The sequence below is a fragment of the Salvelinus namaycush genome, unplaced genomic scaffold (assembly GCF_016432855.1).
Source record: "Salvelinus namaycush isolate Seneca unplaced genomic scaffold, SaNama_1.0 Scaffold37, whole genome shotgun sequence".
Lineage (NCBI taxonomy): Eukaryota > Metazoa > Chordata > Actinopteri > Salmoniformes > Salmonidae > Salvelinus > Salvelinus namaycush.
In genome coordinates, this window is record NW_024060674.1 from 425,017 (window position 1) to 443,282 (window position 18,266).

Sequence of the window (18,266 nt, forward strand, 5' to 3'; positions counted from 1 at the left end):
TGACCAAACTCCAGATCGATCAATATACTTAACAAAAATATAAACTTAACATGCAACAATTTCAAAATGTTTACTTAGTTACAGTTCATTGAAGGAAATCAGTCAATTGAAATAAATTGACCCCCCAAACGATCCTACAGGTGCAGAAGCCGGACGTGGAGGTCCTGGGCTGATGTGGTCTGCGGTTGAAAGGCTGGTTGGACGTACTGCCAAATTCTCTAAAACGGAGGTGGCTTATGGTAGAGAAATAAACATTAAATTCTCTGGCAACAGCTCTGTTGGACATTCCTGCAGTCAGCATGCCAATTGCACACTCCCTCAAAACTTGAGACATCTGTGGCATTGTGGTGTGTGACAAAACTGCACATTTTAGTGTGGACTTATTGCCCCCAGCACAAGGTGCACCTGTGTAATGATCATGCTATTTAATCAGCTTCTTGATATGCCACACCTGTCAGGTGGATGAATTATCTTAGCAAATGAGAAATGCTCACTACCAGGGATGTAAACAAAATTGTGCACACGATTTGAGAGAAATAAGCTTTTTGTGCATATGGAACATTTCTGGGATCTTTTATTTTAGCTCATGAAACATGTTGCGTTTATATTTTTGTTCAGTATATAAACAATACCCCCAGAATTTCCCCTCATTCTAACATACCTGGCTGCTACAATAGATGCAAAATTTTGCCGATGTAGCAGCTCCAACAGATTTTCAAGGCTCTTCGTTTCCCCCTGCAGCAGCTGGGCGGAATAACATCAAAGATATATCATTACTCACTCATCTTGGTGATCAAATCAGACTGCCATTACTGTAGATAGACCATTTAATGAATTTACATCAAATATACAGAGAAATTGACAACAAAAATAATAATTATTCCTGATACCTGTGTACAATTATTGCAGACAAACGTTAACATGATTTGTTAACGAAGGATTATCGTTTACTGTGAGATGAAGTCATGGGCTTCATATCAGAACCAGGTTCCTTTTTCTGGAGTAAGCAGCCAGGCACAACCTGCCCAGGTTAAAATGTTAAATAACTGTTTCATTGTTTATGGTTTGTTTCTTTTCACAATTCATCCACGAAGGGTGTGTTGGCGAGGTGTCCGCAGGCTGCCATCGATTTCTTGCCGTCCACAAACTTTCTCGCAGCCTGGAAAAACAAAATAATACACTTGTCACATTGTCCCTTATTCCCCTTCTGTGTCCCCAGCTGACCTGCTATAAATAAATGTAAGAGTCACACAGAAATCAGTCTTCAAAAATGTTATTCATATATTTCTTTTTTCCCCCTTTCTTTTTTACTTGAAGAATGGCGTTCCGATCACTTTACCCAAACATTATTATTTTATAGTACAGATGGAGGTATAGTTTGGAAGATAGACATAAAGAGGGAAAGAAAGGATTTAGGGGCACATACAGACAGCAACCCCCATAGCCAAGGGGGCAATATATTCACCATAAAAATTCACAGGCATACACCGAGTGTACAAAACATTAGGAACCCCTGTTCTTTCCATGATAGACTGACCAGGTGAAAGCAATGATCACTTATTTAAATCCACTTCAATCAGTGTATATGAAGTAAAGGAGACAGGATAAAGAAGGATTTTTAAGCCTTGAGACATGGATTGTGTATGCGTGCCATTCAAAGGGTGAATGGGCAAGACAAAATATTTAAGTGCCTTTGAGCAGGATATGGTAGTAGGTGCCAGGCGCACCAATTTAAGTGTCACCAACTGAAACGCTGCTGTGTTTTTCACACAACAGTTTCCTGTGTGTATCAAGAATGGTCCACCACCCAAAGGATATCCAGCCAACTGACACAACTTGACACAAGCATTGGAGTCAACATGGGCCAGCATCCCTGTGGAATGCTTTCGACACCTAGTGGAGTCCATGCCCGATGAATTGAAGCTGTTCTGAGGGCAAAGGGGGGTGCAACTCAATATTAGGAAGGTGTTCCTAATGTTTTACACACTTAGTGTATTTCGAATGTGAATAGATACAGTTGAAGTCGGAAGTTTACATACACCTTAGCAAAATACATTTAAACTCAGTTTTTCACAATTCCTGACATTTAATCCTAGTAAAAATTCCCTGCCTTAGGTCAGTTAGGATCACCACTTTATTTTAAGAATGTGAAATGTCAGAATAATAAGTGATTTATTTCAGCTTTTATTTCTTTCATCACATTCCCAGTGGGTCAGAAGTGTACATACACTCAATTAGTATTTGGTAGTATTGCCTTTAAATTGTTTAACTTGGGTCAAACATTTCAGGTAGCCTTCCACAAGCTTCCCACAATAAGTTGGGTGAATTTTGGCCCATTCCTCCTGACAGAGCTGATGGAACTGAGTCAGGTTTGTAGGCCAGCTCGCTCGCACACACTTTTTCAGTTCTGCACACAAATGTTCTATAGGATTGAGGTCAGGGCTTTGTGATGGCCACTCCAATACCTTGACTTGGTTGTCCTTAAGCCATTTTGCCACAACTTTAGAAGTATGCTTGGGGTCATTGTCCATTCGGAAGACCTTTTTTTGCAACCAAGCTTTAACTTCCTGACTGATGTCTTGAGATGTTGCTTCAATGTATCCACATAATTTTCCCTCTTCATGATGCCATCTATTTTGCGAAGTGCACCAGTCCCTCCTGCAGCAAAGCACACCCACAAAATAATGCTGCCACCCCTGTGTTTCACGGTTGGGATGGTGTTCTTCGGCTTGCAAGCCTCCCCCTTTTTCCTCCAAACATAATAATGGTCATTATGGCCAGACAGTTCTATTTTTGTTTTATCAGACTAGAGGACATTTCTCCAAAAAGTATGATCTTTGTCCCCATGTGCAGATGCAAACCGTAGTCTGGCTTTTTTATGGCGGTTTTGGAGCAGTGGCTTCTTCCTTGCTGAGCGGCCTTTCAGGTTATATCAATATAGGACTTGTTTTACTGTGGATATAGATATTTTTGTATCTGTTTCCTCCAGCAACTTGACAAGGTCCTTTGCTGCTGTTCTGGGATTGATTTGCACTTTTCGCACCAAAGTATGTTCATCTCTATGAGACAGAACGCGTCTCCTTCCTGAGCGGTATGACGGCTGCGTGGTCCCATGGTGTTTATACTTGCGTACTATTGTTTGTACAGATGAACGTGGTACTTTAAGGCGTTTGGAAATTGCTCCCAAGGATGAACCAGACTTGTGGAGGTCTACAATTTATTTTCTGAGGTCTTGGCTGATGTCTTGATTTTCCCATGATGTCAAGCAAAGAGGCACTGAGTTTAAAGGTAGGCCTTGACCTTCTTGCCCTAGCAGTAGTGAATGTTGAAGTGTACTCACGTTGACGACGTCTGCGTGGCTGACAGAGTCGATGCTCTGGGTAACTGTCTCTGGTGAGTGGTAGGCTCCGCTGGACAGAGCCTGGGCCCCCATCTCCTCCAGCAGGCCCTCAGAACTCTCCATGGACATCAGGTACTCCGCTTTCAACTGCTTCCTACCAGGTAAGAGGGGGGACAGGGTCAAAGGTCCAATCAGGGCAAGAAGGTATTATAGGCCATCAATGTAAATAATAATTAGTTATTAACTGACTGGCTTGGTTAAAGGTTAAATAAAAATAAAACTACAGAGAGTCAGTGCCAAGATTCATGTCCACTTAATGAGCCATGTTGTTTAGTGAACTCACTTTGCTCTGGCAACATCATCCTCGGACACGCCTCCCTTCGCAACCCCTGTCACCTGGGCGATGGCAGCTTTGATCACCTGTACAGAGAGACAGTCACTGTTAGGGACAGTCACTTATCAACATATATCAGGTTCTAACACGTTCTTATGTTACTACTGCATTATAGTGTGCTCACCTCTCCTGCGGAGTCGGCTTGGGCGATGGAGTAGACTCCAAAGAGTCCAGAGTCAGCATATGTGGCATTGAAGGCTGTGGCCTGCATAGGAGACAGAGAAATAAGCATTCGATTACCTTCTGTACACAAGATAGTCCAAGATCATTGTGCTTTCTAACCTCTAAACCTTTTATTTTTCTCTGTGCGTAATTTAGACAATCATACAATGAAGACTCCAGTTATGTAGAATTTCAGCTATGTAGAATATCGATTTCTATTGTAGTGACCACAACCAACAACACAGGAATAACTGTAGCAGCAAACAGGGAAGTTACTCACATCGAAGGGCTGTGTGGTTGCCTTGGCGATGCCCTGGCTCAGTTTGCTGGTGACGTTGGAGCCTCTCTTTACGTGTGGCCCGGCTCCCAGAACCCTTTGCAGCACACTAAAGGCATTGGCCTCTGCTGATCCAGTCACACCGCCCTCGCTGGCGATCAGCGAGTGGACCAGACCGGTCCCGTTCTGCACCCGCAGCTCACCTGCAGGGACACACAGTCACACACGGTAAACCACCATCAGGGTACGAACACACAACCCATCTTGGCTCACACACTGGGGTTGACTGAATCAGTGGCCCAGACTAGAGCTCAGCAGTTAGGCGTGCATTGCTTCTAAGGCTCTCTATGGGTCTTACCTCCGCGGTATACAGCCTTGGCCCCAGCAACTCCAGCCCCACTGCGGACACTGAGAAACTGCTCTCCTACCTGCCTCAGCACAGAGTGATTCACACCTGGGGAGAGACGGCACAGACAGGGGTCATGTCACTGGAAGACACACCAGAGAGCCAGCAGGAGACACACATCACATAGACATCACATGCCCTCAGTTCAGTGTTTCACACAGGGGTACATACTAGGGCCGGGAATTGCCAGGGACCTCACAATATTATCACCATACTTAGGTGCTGAAGCGATATGTAGTGTTGTTCTATGTATTGCAATTCGATACTGTGATTTTATTGCGATTCAATATACATTTTGCTCACCATATGTCTGCTGCCGAGGGACAAGAGAGAGCCATGAGAAAATGACATTTGATCAGTAAGGGAAATATACTACATGGCTACAAGTATGTGAACACCCCTTCAACTTAGTGGATTCGGCTACTTCAGCCACACCCGTTGCTGACAGGTGTTCAAATCGAGCACACAGCCATGCAATCTCCATAGACTAATATTGGCAGTAGAATGGCCTCAGTGACTTTCAACGTGGCACCGTCGTAGGATCCCACCTTTCCAACAAGTCAGTTTGTCAAATGTCTGCCCTGCTAGAGCTGCCCCGTTCAATTGTAAGTGCTGTTATTGTGAAGTGGAAATGTCTCGGAGCAACAACAGCTCAGCCGCGAAGTGGTAGGCCACACAAGTTCACGGAACGGGACTGCCGAGTGTTGAAGCGCGTAAAAATTGTATGTCCTCGGGTTGCAACACTCACTACCGAGTTCCAAACTGCCTCTGGAAGCAACATCAACACAATAACTGCTCACCAGGAGCTTCATGAAATGGGTTTCCATGGCCGAGCAGCCTTACACAAGCTTAAGTTCAAGCGTTGGCTGGAGTCGTGTAAAGCTCGCCGCCATTGGACTCTGGAGCAATGGAAATGTGTTCTCTGGAGTGATGAATCGCGCTTCACCATCTGGCAGTCCGACGGACGAATCTGGGTTTGGAAGATGCCAGGAGAACACTACCTGCCCCAATGCATAGTATCAACTGTTAAGTTTGATGGAGGAGGAATAATGGTCTGCAGCTGTTTTTCATGGTTCGGGCCCCTTAGTTCCAGTGAAGGGAAATCTTAACGCTACAGCATACAATGACATTCCAAACGATTCTGTGCTTCCAACTTTGTGGCAACAGTTTGGGGAAGGCCCTTTCCTGTTTTAGCATGACAATACTCCCATGCACAAAGCGAGGTCCATACAGAAATAGTTTGTCGAGATCGGTGTGGAAGAACTTGAATGGCCTGCAGCAAAGGGGGGACCAACTCCATATTATTAACCATGATTCTGGAATGAGATGTTTGACAGGTAGGTGTCCACATACTTAAGACCATGTAGTGTAAGTGCTGAAAACAAATTGGCTCCCTATTTAAAAAGAAGATGGAGAACAAGTTTTGGGGCAGGTACAGTCAACTAGCGTAAAAACAATATTGCAATATCATCAAAACAATACGATATCATTAAAAATAATATCTCAATATGTAACTAGCGATTTATTTCCTATCACTTGTACATACCAGAGAGCAGTCATGTCACACACACACAGTGCGTCATACTAGAGCAGAACAGCTGACCTCTACTCCACATATCTTTAGACAGCCTTTAACTCTAGGGTTTGGACAGAGGCCAAAGGAAATGTGATGTGTACACAGTACGCACGCACACACAGAGGGAGAGAGTGTTTACATCGCCCTAATTCAAAGGATATGACCCTTATAGTGACCCAATCAATAGGGTTGTTCCGAGTCCCTACCCTTCTTCCTGAAGTGTGCACTTGCTCAATATCCCCTCAAGAATTTAAAAGTAATACATTGGCTTGAGTGAGTTTCCACCATATTCCTTTTCAATCCATGAGGGGCTGCACACTTCAGGGAAAAGGTAGGGCAAGGAATCAGAACAGCCCCGGAGACATGCTGAAGGAGCTGCAACATGTAGAAAGGAGAACCCAGGGTGCCATTGGATCAAAAAGACTAACAGCCAGACACACTCACCTAGTCCTACAAGAGCCATTCTGGCACTGGTGAAATTGTTCTGGACAAAGGACTGCAGCTAAGGGGGATAAGGAAGTAGGAGAGAGTTTAAGAGAGAGCTAAGCTGTGACAAACACAAGGTAGCACTATAGTGAACAACACAGCTATTAACACAGTCTTACCTGTTCACCACTGACTTTGCCAACCATGTAGTCAGGACAGTACAAGGAGTTGGATAGAGCGTTTTTGTAAGCAGCTTCATGCAACTTCTCAATGACACCTTCAGAGAAATAAACCCCATAACAAAAGACTTCAGTCAGTGAGTTGACAAGGAGAACTAATAACAGGATGCTAGACAAATGACTATAGACAAAAAAATTAATCTGCAGCATACAAATATATACTAAACCAAAATGCTACTGGTAATTCAATAAAACATATTAATTCAACAAGGAGCAATCGTGCTGGACAAGTAAAGTGAATAGAGGGGAAGTGTTGCTGACCTATCTGTGAACACTGGTGGGCCAGGGCCCGGTCTACCTTGACCCTGGAGGTCAGGTCGTCCACCTCCCATGGCCGGAACTCTGGGGTCGTGGTCACGTTGATCAGGTACTCCATCACTGTGTCTCTGAGGAGAAGGATGGACGTTGGATGGGCAGACGCAAACATACGGACACACACGGGCAATGCAACAGTCATAACTCTCAACATACAGTGGCAAGAAAAAGTATGTGAACCCTTTGGAAATACCTGGATTTCTGCATAAATTGGGCATCAAATTTGATCGGATCTTCATCTAAGTCACAACAATAGACAAACACAGTCTGCTTAAACTAATAACACACAAACAATTAGAAGTTTATGTCTTTATTGAACCCACCGTGTAAACATTCACAGTGCAGGATGGAAAAAGTATGTGAACCCTTGGATTTAATAACTGGTTGACCCTCCTTTGGCAGCAATAACCTCAACCAAACATTTTATGTACAGTCGTGGCCAAATGTTTTGAGAATGACACAAATATACATTTTCACAAAGTCTGCTGCCTCAGTTTGTATGATGGCAATTTGCATATACTCCAGAATGTTACGAAGAGTGATCAGATGAATTGCAATTAATTGCAAAGTCTTTGCCATGCAAATGAACTGAATCCCAAAAAAACATTTCCATTGCATTTCAGCCCTGCCACAAAAGGACCAGCTGACATCATGTCACTGATTCTCTCGTTAACACAGGTGTGAGTGTTGACGAGGACAAGGCTGGAGATCACTCTGTCATGCTGATTGAGTTCGAATAACAGACTTGAAGCTTCAAAAGGAGGGTGGTGCTTGGAATCATTGTTCTTCCTCTGTCAACCATGGTTACCTGCAAGGAAACACATGCCGTCATCATTGCGTTGCACAAAAAGGGCTTCACAGGCAAAGATATTGCTGCCAGTAAGATTGCACCTAAATCAACCATTTATCGGATCATCAAGAATTTCAAGGAGTGCGGTTAAAATGTTGTGAAGAAAGGCTTCAGGGCGCCCAAGAAAGTCCAGCAAGCACCAGGACCGCCTCCTAAAGTTGATTCAGCTACGGGAATCGGGGCACCACCAGTACAGAGCTTGCTCAGGAATGGCAGCAGGCAGGTGTGAGTGCATCTGCACGCACAGTGAGGCGAAGACTTTTGGAGGATGGCCTGGTGTCAAGAAGGGCAGCAAAGAAACCACTTCTCTCCAGGAAAAACATCAGGGACAGACTGATATTCTGCAAAAGGTATAGGGATTGGACTGCTGAGGACTGGGGTAAAGTCATTTTCTCTGATGAATCCCCTTTCTGATTGTTTGGGGCATCCGGAAAAAAGCTTGTCTGGAGAAGACAAGGTGAGCGCTACCATCAGTCCTGTGTCATGCCAACAGTAAAGCATCCTGAGACCATTCATGTGTGGGGTTGCTTCTCAGCCAAGGGAGTGGGCTCATTCACAATTTTGCCTAAGAACACAGCCATGAATAAAGAATGGTACCAACACATCCTCCCAACCATCCAGGAACAGTTTGGTGACGAACAATGCCTTTTCCAGCATGATGGAGCACCTTGCCATAAGGCAAAAGTGATAACTAAGTGGCTCGGGGAACAAAACATCGATATTTTGGGTCCATGGCCAGGAAACTCCCCAGACCTTAATCCCATTGAGAACTTGTGGTCAATCTTCAAGCAGCGGGTGGACAAACAAAAACCCACAAATTCTGACAAACTCCAAGCATTGATTATGCAAGAATGGGCTGCCATCAGTCAGGATGCGGCCCAGAAGTTAATTGACAGCATGCCAGGACGGATTGCAGAGGTCTTGAAAAAGAAGGGCCAACACTGCAAATATTGACTTTGTATCAACTTCATGTAATTGTCAATAAAAGCCTTTGACACTTATGAAATGCTTGTAATTATACTTCAGTATTCCATAGTAACATCTGCCAAAAATATCTAAAGACACTGAAGCAGCAAACTTTGTGGAAATTAAAATTTGTGTCATTCTCAAAACTTTTGGCCACGACTGTAGTTGCGGATCAGATTTGCACAACGGGCAGGAGGAATTTTGGACCATTCCTCTTTACAAAACTGTTTCAGTTCAGCAATATTCTTGGGATGTCTGGTGTGAACTGCTCTCTTGAGGTCATGCCACAGCATCTCATTTGGGTTGAGGTCAGGACTCTGACTTTGCCACTCCAGAAGGCCTAATTTCTTTTGTTGAAGTCATTCTATTGTTGATTTACTTCTGTGTTTTGGGTCGTTGTCCTGTTGCATCACCCAACTTCTTTTGAGCTTCAATTGACGGACAGATAGCCTAATATTCTCCTGCAAAATGTCTTGATAAACTTGGGAATTCATTTTTCCGTCGATTTTAGCAAGCTGTCCAGGCCCTGGGGCAGCAAAGCAGCCCCAAACCATGATGCTCCCTCCACCATACTTTACAGTTGGGATGAGGTTTTGATGTTGGTGTGCTGGGCCTTTTTTTCTCCACACAGTGTTGTGTGTTCCTTCCAAACAACTCAACTGTAGTTTCATCTGTCCACAGAATATTTTGCCAGTAGCGCTGTGGAACATCTAGGTGCACTTTTACAAACTTCAGATGTGCAGCAGTGGTTTTTTTGGACAGCAGTGGCTTCTTCCGTGGTGTCCTCCCATGAACACCAATCTTGTTTAGTGTTTTACATATCGTAGATTCATCAGAGATGTTAGTATGATCCAGAGATTTCTGTAAGTCTTTAGCTGACACTCTAGGATTCTTCTTAACCTCATTGAGCATTCTGCGCTGTGCTCTTGCAGTCATCTTTGCAGGATGGCCACTCCGAGGGAGAGTAACAACAGTGCTGAACTTTTATAGACAATTTGTCTTACCGTGGACTGATGAACATCAAGGCTTTTAGAGATACTTTTGTAACCCTTTCCAGCTTTATGTAAGCCAACCATTTAAAAAAAAATCTTAGGTCTTCTAAGATCTCTTTTGTTCGAGGCATGGTTCACATCAGGCGATGCTTCTTGTGAATAGCAAACTCTAATTTTGTGAGTGTTTTTTATAGGGCAAGGCAGCTCTAACCAACATCTCCAATCTCGTCTCATTGATTGGACTCCAGGTTAGCTGACTCCTGACTCCAATTAGCTTTTGGAGAAGTCATTAACCTAGGGGTTCACATACTTTTTCCAACCTACACTGTGAATGTTTAAATTATGTATTCAATATAAACAAGAAAAATAAACTAATAACACACAAATTATTGTAAGCACACTATGTTTGTCTATTGTTGTGACTTAGATGAAGATCAGATCAAATTTGATGACCAATTTATGCAGAAATCCAGGTAATTCCAAAGGGTTCACATACTGTTTCTTGCCACTGTAGATGATGAATCAAGATGATCTCAAGTGGCCCTATGGGAAGCCTCTATGATAAATAGGTAAGAAACACAGGGCCTAATTACACCATGAATCAACCCTGTCCTCGCATACAACGTGCCCGTAATTCAAGTTTCTTCATCCATCAATTCAACACCAAAGTAAACCCACACACTATGAGGGAGTCTGGCTGCGGTAGTAACTTACAAGTGGTCTCTCAAACACTCCACAGAGTAAACCATGGTCTCCCTCGATGACGTTACGCTGCGGACACACAGAAAACAGACATGTTAGCTACATCCTCCAGACTAGACTAGCTATGATGCACATTGCTTTGCAATGAGGTGAAAATAGGAACATTCTTGTGCTGTGTGTGCAGATTGGCATTTCCTGGGATGATTCATGTACTGGAGGCAGCTCTACAGGGTGGTCACTAGCTTGCACCGCCACAAAGTCATAAAATCTGAATTTAAACCTAACCTTAACCATACTGCTAACCTTAAATTGAGACAAAAAAAAAACACATTTTTGTTTTTGATATAGCCAATTTTGACTTTGCAGCTGGCCCATCTAGCGGAAGACTTAGCTTTGCCCCCAGGACAAGATTCATCCCAATAAATGTCAACCTGCATGTGACTCTGTGCTTCTCTCATCTTGTTCATTCTGCTCTATCCTAAAACGTGAGCCCCCGTTGACTCGAGGGCAACTGTATGTGTGTGCATCTATAATGTAGTGAAGCTATAGCTTGTGTGAGGTATGGGTGTTGAAGTTGGTGTTAATGTTTCACTGCCTCCTACATTTACGTTTATTTACAGCAAGTCAGGCGGGGACACAGAAGGAATAAGGGACAATGAGGGAAGGGGTACACAACACAAGTGTATAATATAATAATAATAATAATATTCCATTTAGCAGACGCTTTTATCCAAAGCGACTTAGTCATGCGTACATACATTTTACTTACGGTTGGCCCCGAGAATCGAACCCACAAGCCTGGCGGTACAAGCGCCATGCTCTACCAACTGAGCCATACAGGGTAACATATGGTATATTGTAGCATACACTCTGTATGTGGAGATAGGGAACAGTATAATGTATATTCTGCATGAGGACAGAAATGGGGTTAGGGGACAGGGAGGGCGGGGACATAGTGCTGTACTCTCCATACTCGCTGACCTCAAACTACCCCCTACTGCCTCCACACCACGACAGATCCTGAACGCAGACGCTCCCTTAGTAGTCTGAAAACAACAATAGTGACAGTGTTCATTCATTAACTTAAGGACTTTAAAAAACAGTGTAGTTGTGTCACAGAGATCAATCCATTCATAAAACCACTGGGACTTACCAGGTTGGCTGCCAACCGCAGGACATGACTGACTCCCTGGTTCTCCACAGTCTCATAACGAGTGCCTGCTTTCACAAACACACCCACACTGGACACGGGAGAGTAGTTCTCCAACGACGCAATCACTAGACCGTTGGGCAGCTTGGACACCTAGTAGAGAACACAGGGAGGGAGAGTCAGCTGGAACACACGTGAGACTGGCAGCATTGTTGTTTTGGAAACTGCAAAGTGAATAAGAGAGTAAACATTCCATTCTGTTCAACTGAGGTAAAGTTCTTGTGATCAACTACACAACCAAAAGTTCATTTTCCAATATGGAGGGAAAATATGGCTACACAGTAAGTAAAAGTGTGTGCATGGTCGTACCTAAAACAAGTCTACACATGAACATAATCACAATGCTTAGCCATAGAGTAGAGCACATCCTCATCCCTGACACGCCACTCAAGGACCCACCAAGAAAAACTCAACACCTCAGTTTGGGCTACAACTAGGGCCCAGAGTTTTTCCTGTGATCCCATGTGAAAACTTCTTGGCCTCTATGATATACCTGTACATTCTGGGGGGGCAGGGCCGCCCCAGCCTTCAGGCCAGCCAAGGGCTCAGTGAGGACATCACTCCTCCTGGCTGCATAGCATCGTATCTGGGGAGGGAAATTATAAAAATCATGTCAACAAACACTCACCAGCACTTCCTCAGCTAAGGAATTACAATATGATATGATACACTATTCAATTCATGTGGAGGGATCTAGATTTCCTTCTGTCCTCAAATGACCCCAGTCAAATGACGTCTTATGGCTGAAAATAATACTACAGGTGGATTAAACCAAACCATCATAACAGGTTTTGTTTAGGAGGATGTTTTGTGATACGAGCAGCTTCCTCTAACCTAAAGACGGGAGATGAATTCTGAGCCGGGTCTAGACTAGAGCAGTGGGTATTCTTGATGATATTTAGTCCACTCTGAGGGTAGACTCACTGGGTGGCAGGCCAACCTGAAATATGTAGTATGTTAAGCCTTCTTCTTATTTGTCCTTCCAAGAAGACACATCATACATTGGATGTAGCACCTTGGTTAAGATGAGGGTGAGGTGTAGGGAAACTCAATCGGTAGTAAGGCTAAATCCTAAAGACCTGATATGATCCAACCCCCAGTCAAACATCTAATGTCAGAAGAGATTATGGTGTCTGCTACAATATGAAAGAGAGAAATAGAAGCTACTAATTTTTTTGCAGTATGCAGTCTTACAGATAATTTTCCACATTAAAGCATTTTCATGTTATTTCCACAGAAATGACCAAAACAGGTGTCTCCAAACTTTTCTGGCATGAGAGCTACTTAAAAAAAAAAGAAGTGTAGCAAGCTACTCATTTTTTTCTAGCTTTCAAATAGGCCCATTTTTCTTCTCTTCTCCATGTTCTTATTGAACTACTTACTCTTGTACACTCTGTTTTCTCTTTTATTTTTCCTGGTTTTAGATTTGTTTAAGTTTTTCACTTTCAAAAGTGCAATTGTTCATAGAAAAACTACGAAATTGGATGTTCTGAGTCCATGTCAACGGTTAAATCACATCAGAAAACATTTTTTTTTAGATATGTAAAAATACATTTATTTTTTGTGTAATACCCATTTGGCCATTTAATTGCGCATTTGGCCATTTAATTGCGTATCTAGTGAGTGAGGAAAGTGCTAGGACCGTGGGATGGCGGAAGCAGAAGTGTCGGTTAAAGCTGAAAGCGAGTCGAGTACAGTTAGCGTGAAAGATTAGTGGACAACAGTGAAGAATGGAACAAAATGGGCTGAAGTTGTTGTGGAAAATGAGTCTGATGTATCGTTCCTTGTTGGAGTACGTTTTTTGGATAAAGATGTTTATTTGGGAAACCATTTTGAAGTCACGAGGAGGGTGAAGGCGGCGTTGGGAAAAGTGGATGCAGTCCAAGTAACCAGAAGTGGTATGGTGTTGATATTGTGTGTATCTAAAGAGCAAAAGGAGCGTGCATTTTGTGGCTCGTGAAAATATCGACGCATGAAGTGAACAGCTTTGATTTTCGGGGGAGGGCACCGGTAAAATGTTATTTCTGGCGTCCTATTGGACATTGATAATCATTAGCTTAGGCCAAAAATTCCAGGAGTAGTTAATGCACGTCGCTTGACAAATATGGAGAATGGTAAAAAGGAGCAGTTTATCTGTATTATTGTTTAATTAGTATATACCACCCTAAGATACGCAGTAAAAACGTTCGTCCAAAACCCGATGCAATGCAAGAAGTGTAAAAAGGTTGGCCATGTGTCAAGTCTTTGCAGACGGAAGGAATGTTATTGAAGAGTCTTAATGTAAAATGTTGCAACTGTGGTGGGGATCGTATTTCCGAATTCCCTGAGTGCCCTGTTAGGGTGAAAGAGGTTGAGGTGTCAAAGATCAGGGATGTAGGCGGTGAAGAGCTTTGAAGGGGCAAGAGGCCACAGTTCTGAAGAAAATATGGAGGTGGATATACCACAACCAGTTGCAAAAGTTGAATACACTTATTGTGAAAAAGGTGTATTTTGTAGCATTTATAGCCACAGTTATTAATTGTACTGCACAAGTGTCCAAAAAGCTGGACATCATATCTGCAGCCAATAAGTTTTTGGGCCTCCAAGACTTAATGGCAGAAGCACTGCAAGGACTACTGTCACCAGGATATGTCCCGACATCACAGGATCCTTCTGAGCCTGTGTAGGGACCTGCTTAAAACAGAAAAGCTTTAGTTTAATTAACATTTCATTAGATAGTTTGAATGGAATTTTTTCAATGTATTTTTTCCCCCCATTTTAGAGCCTTATTATCAACTTGTAGAGTAGGTGGCGGAATGCACATATAATTGACGCAAACGCCATTATACCAAAGAAGAAGAATCAACTTTGCAGTTAACATTTAATTGAGAAGGTTTTGGGGAAACTTTCTGTCAACCCACAAAATGGTTATCATATCAACTGGGAACACATAGTGTGATGGAGAAACGCACGCACCACACAGACAAACGCAATATCGCTGGAAATTAATAGGCAGATAATGTTAGGTTTGGCTTTTTAAGCCAATAGTGGCTAACCAGGAGTTGGATAATGTCAATGTTGCGTTGATTAGATAGTAACTGGGAGCTTGCTGTGTCTGATACTTGTCAAATTGTATGTACTTTCAGAATTGTTTGGCGAGCTTCTCGTAGGTGGGCTGCGAGCTAATCGACCTGTTGGAGACCTCTGACCTAAACCAATCTGGAACCTGATATCTGAAAAGCTAATAAACTCAGCAAAAAAAGAAACGTCCCTTTTTCAGGACCCTGTCTTTCAAAGACAATTAGTAAAAATCCAAAATAACTTCACAGATCTTCATTGTAAAGGGTTTAAACACTGTTTCCCATGCTTGTTCAATGAACCATAAACAATTAGTGAACATGCGCCTGTGGAATGGTTGTTAAGACACTAACAGATGGTAGGCAATTAAGGTCACAGTTATGAAATCTTAGGACACTAAAGAGGCCTTTCTACTGACTCTGGAAAAACAACAAACAAAGATGTCCAGGGTCCCTGCTCATCTGTGTGAACGTGCCTAGGCATGCTGCAAGGAGGCATGAGGACTGCAGATGTGGCCAGGGCAATAAATAGCAATGCCCGTACTGTGAGACGCCTAAGACAGTGCTACAGAGAGACAGGATGGACAGCTGGTCGTCCTCGCAGTGGCAGACCACGTGTAACACCTCCACAGGATCGGTACATCCAAACATCACACCTGCGGGACAGGTACAGGATGGCAACAACTGCCCGAGTTACACCAGGAACGCACAATCCCTCCATCAGTGCTCAGACTGTCCGCAATAGGCTGAGAGAGGCTGGATTGAGGGCTTGTAGGCCTGTTGTACGGCAGGTCCTCACCAGACATCACTGGCAACCACATCACTTATAGGCACAAACCTACCATCGCTGGACCAGACAGGACTGTGAAAAAGTTGCGCTTTTGTCTCTCCAGGGGTGATGGTCGGATTCGCATTTATCGTCGAAGGAATGAGCGTTACACCGAGGCTTGTACTCTGGAGCGGCATCGACTTGGAGGTGGAGGGTCCATCATGGTCTGGGGCAGTGTGTCACAGCATCATTGGACTGAGCTTCTTGTTATTGCAGGCAATCTCAACGCTGTGCATTACAGGGAAGACATCCTCCTCCCTCATGTGGTACCCTTGCTGCAGGCTCGTTCTGTGCGTGATTTCCTGCAAGACAGGAATGTCCGTGTTCTGCCATGGCCAGCGAAGAGCCCGGATCTCAATCCCATTGAGCACGTCTGGGACCTGTTGGATCGGAGGGTGAGGGCTAGGGCCATTCCCTCCCAGAAATGTCCGGGAACTTGCAGGTGCCTTGGTGGAAGAGTGGGGTAACATCTCACAGCAAGAACTGGCAATGTCTGTGGAACTTGTTCAGTTTGTGTCTGTTGTTGAATCTTGTTGTGTAAATTTGTATTAACATATGTTAAGTTTGCTGAAAATAAACACAGTTGACATTGAGAGGACGTTTCTTTTTTTGTTGAGTTTGTCAGCTATCTGCAGACAGCTGAGATAGACACCAAACACTTGGCAGCACACTCCAGATATACTATAATACATTGTTCAAAAACAGGGCAATATCAAAACATTAACTTGTCAAGCTTCCTAGAAATCAACAGTATACTAGATAATACGGGAGAAAGACGGTGGCTTATTGTCAGACCTTCGTAGCTAAAGCTGCCAGATACTTCATCCCATCACTACCAATCAACATTGCAATGAGATTACTTGATCGGTGAATTGAGATATTGACTGTTCCATGGCATGTCACCTGGCTTGGATTGTCAGTGCGGGATTGATCTGAAAAACCAGCAGAACCGCAATGACCTTCAATGGGTTGAGCTGGATGGAACCATGGGCTACGTGACAGCTAGCGAGCTAGCAATACAGCTTGCCAGCGATTCGCCAGTAGTGAACATGCCATTGTAAAATGTAGTACATAGCCTCATTTGTAAGTAAGAATGGCTATTATAGGTTCATGAAACCGATTGGATACATCATCTCGGTCAAGATTATAGAAGTAAGCGCGCCTAGCTAACTTCAGCTAGGGTAACCGACAGGCTAATTAACCATCCGTTTCCACTAGCCAACCTTGGCTACTTAGCCGGCGAGTCCACAGGGTGGGTTCCAATTGACTCCCCAACGGAAAGAATGCACGAAACCTCATGATACATCGTTGTAAAATACACGTTTAATAGAATAGAGTAACGAGACTCACGGAGAATTTATTTAGAGTTCGGATCCCTTTCATGACTCCCGTTTCTCTCCTTCAGCAGCAGTAAAATACAGACATGAACGCCCTGACGTCCTACCCACAATGCACCGCTCTTCACAGCCAATCCAAAAATGGTAAAAAGATTCGTCAAGATATTTAACTTTAAAGGGCCAATCGGTAGTTGAAACAATGCTGTTTTGGTAAAAATCTGAGGGATGAGCCTGGAGAAATGTTACCACTTAAATTCATAGACAGAGCTATGGATGCAAGGACTGACCATCCATGATATCCAAATTAAAGTTGTAACCATGGTTTGAGGCTATACAATGCAGAGGAGGCTGGTGGGATGAGCGGGCTCATTGTAATGGATGGAATGGAATAAATGGAACGGAGAAAACATGTGGTTTCCATGTGTTTGATACCGTTCCAGTATTCCATTCCAGCCATTACAATGAGCCCATCCTCCTATAGCTCCTTCCACCAGCCTCCACTGATACAGTGTTTGTTTACATTAACCTTGTTTACGACCTATGGAATAATACAAGCTAATATTTTGGGTTCTGATGAGGTATGACTAATGACATCATTGGGTACGATAGTTGTATCAATGGGTATATACCATTAATTTATAAGTGCAAAATGGATGTAGCAACTGCAGATTGCCCATTTAACAAGATTAACATTGATCAGATTCAGAAATTGTATGGACAGGCTGAGTCGACTGTAATGCATTTTCATATTGTAACTTTGCCATAAGGGTATGTGTTAAATACACTACAATTAAACAAAACAGTTGTGGTGACTGAAGGAGAAACAGCTCAGCTGAAGAGAGAAGGCAGGTCTGGTGTGATCAACTGGGTTTGTCATCAAACCCACCGCAAGACTGTCTTAGCCCACTGAGCTAAAGCCTATGCATTAGCTTGGTGAACTAGCGCAAGTCTTCAGGTCTCATGCAAGGTTACTCACACAAGTGAGACTGACTGCAAATGGATTTGAACCCATCTGCGCAATACAAGACTGGTATTCTATTCTAAAAGCCTAGGTAGTATTTAAGGGAGCTAATGCAAGTCTTTGTGTCTTGCAGCCATTAGCTGTTGGATTTTGAAATTTGAGCTATGGGGATTCTCACTGACTTAAAAAAAACTATGTTCAGAATGTGCACTATCCCTAAATTCATTA

The 18,266-nt window shown here is 43.4% G+C and overlaps 1 protein-coding gene across 1 annotated transcript; it reads right to left on the reverse strand.

The window, feature by feature from the left end:
* Positions 1-811: 811 nt before the first annotated feature.
* On the reverse strand, positions 812-17,204 carry LOC120040625 (cytochrome b-c1 complex subunit 2, mitochondrial-like). The gene is made up of 14 exons (XM_038985706.1): positions 17,091-17,204; positions 12,349-12,441; positions 11,799-11,948; positions 11,627-11,691; positions 10,658-10,714; positions 7,082-7,206; positions 6,761-6,858; positions 6,600-6,657; positions 4,532-4,627; positions 4,177-4,376; positions 3,859-3,939; positions 3,684-3,760; positions 3,341-3,494; positions 812-1,159 (listed from the first exon to the last, which is right to left on the reverse strand). The coding sequence occupies exons 1-14, from the start codon at positions 17,121-17,123 to the stop codon at positions 1,076-1,078; spliced, it is 1,371 nt and encodes a 456-aa protein (XP_038841634.1). The 5' UTR covers positions 17,124-17,204; the 3' UTR covers positions 812-1,075.
* Between the last annotated feature and the right edge of the window lie 1,062 nt (positions 17,205-18,266).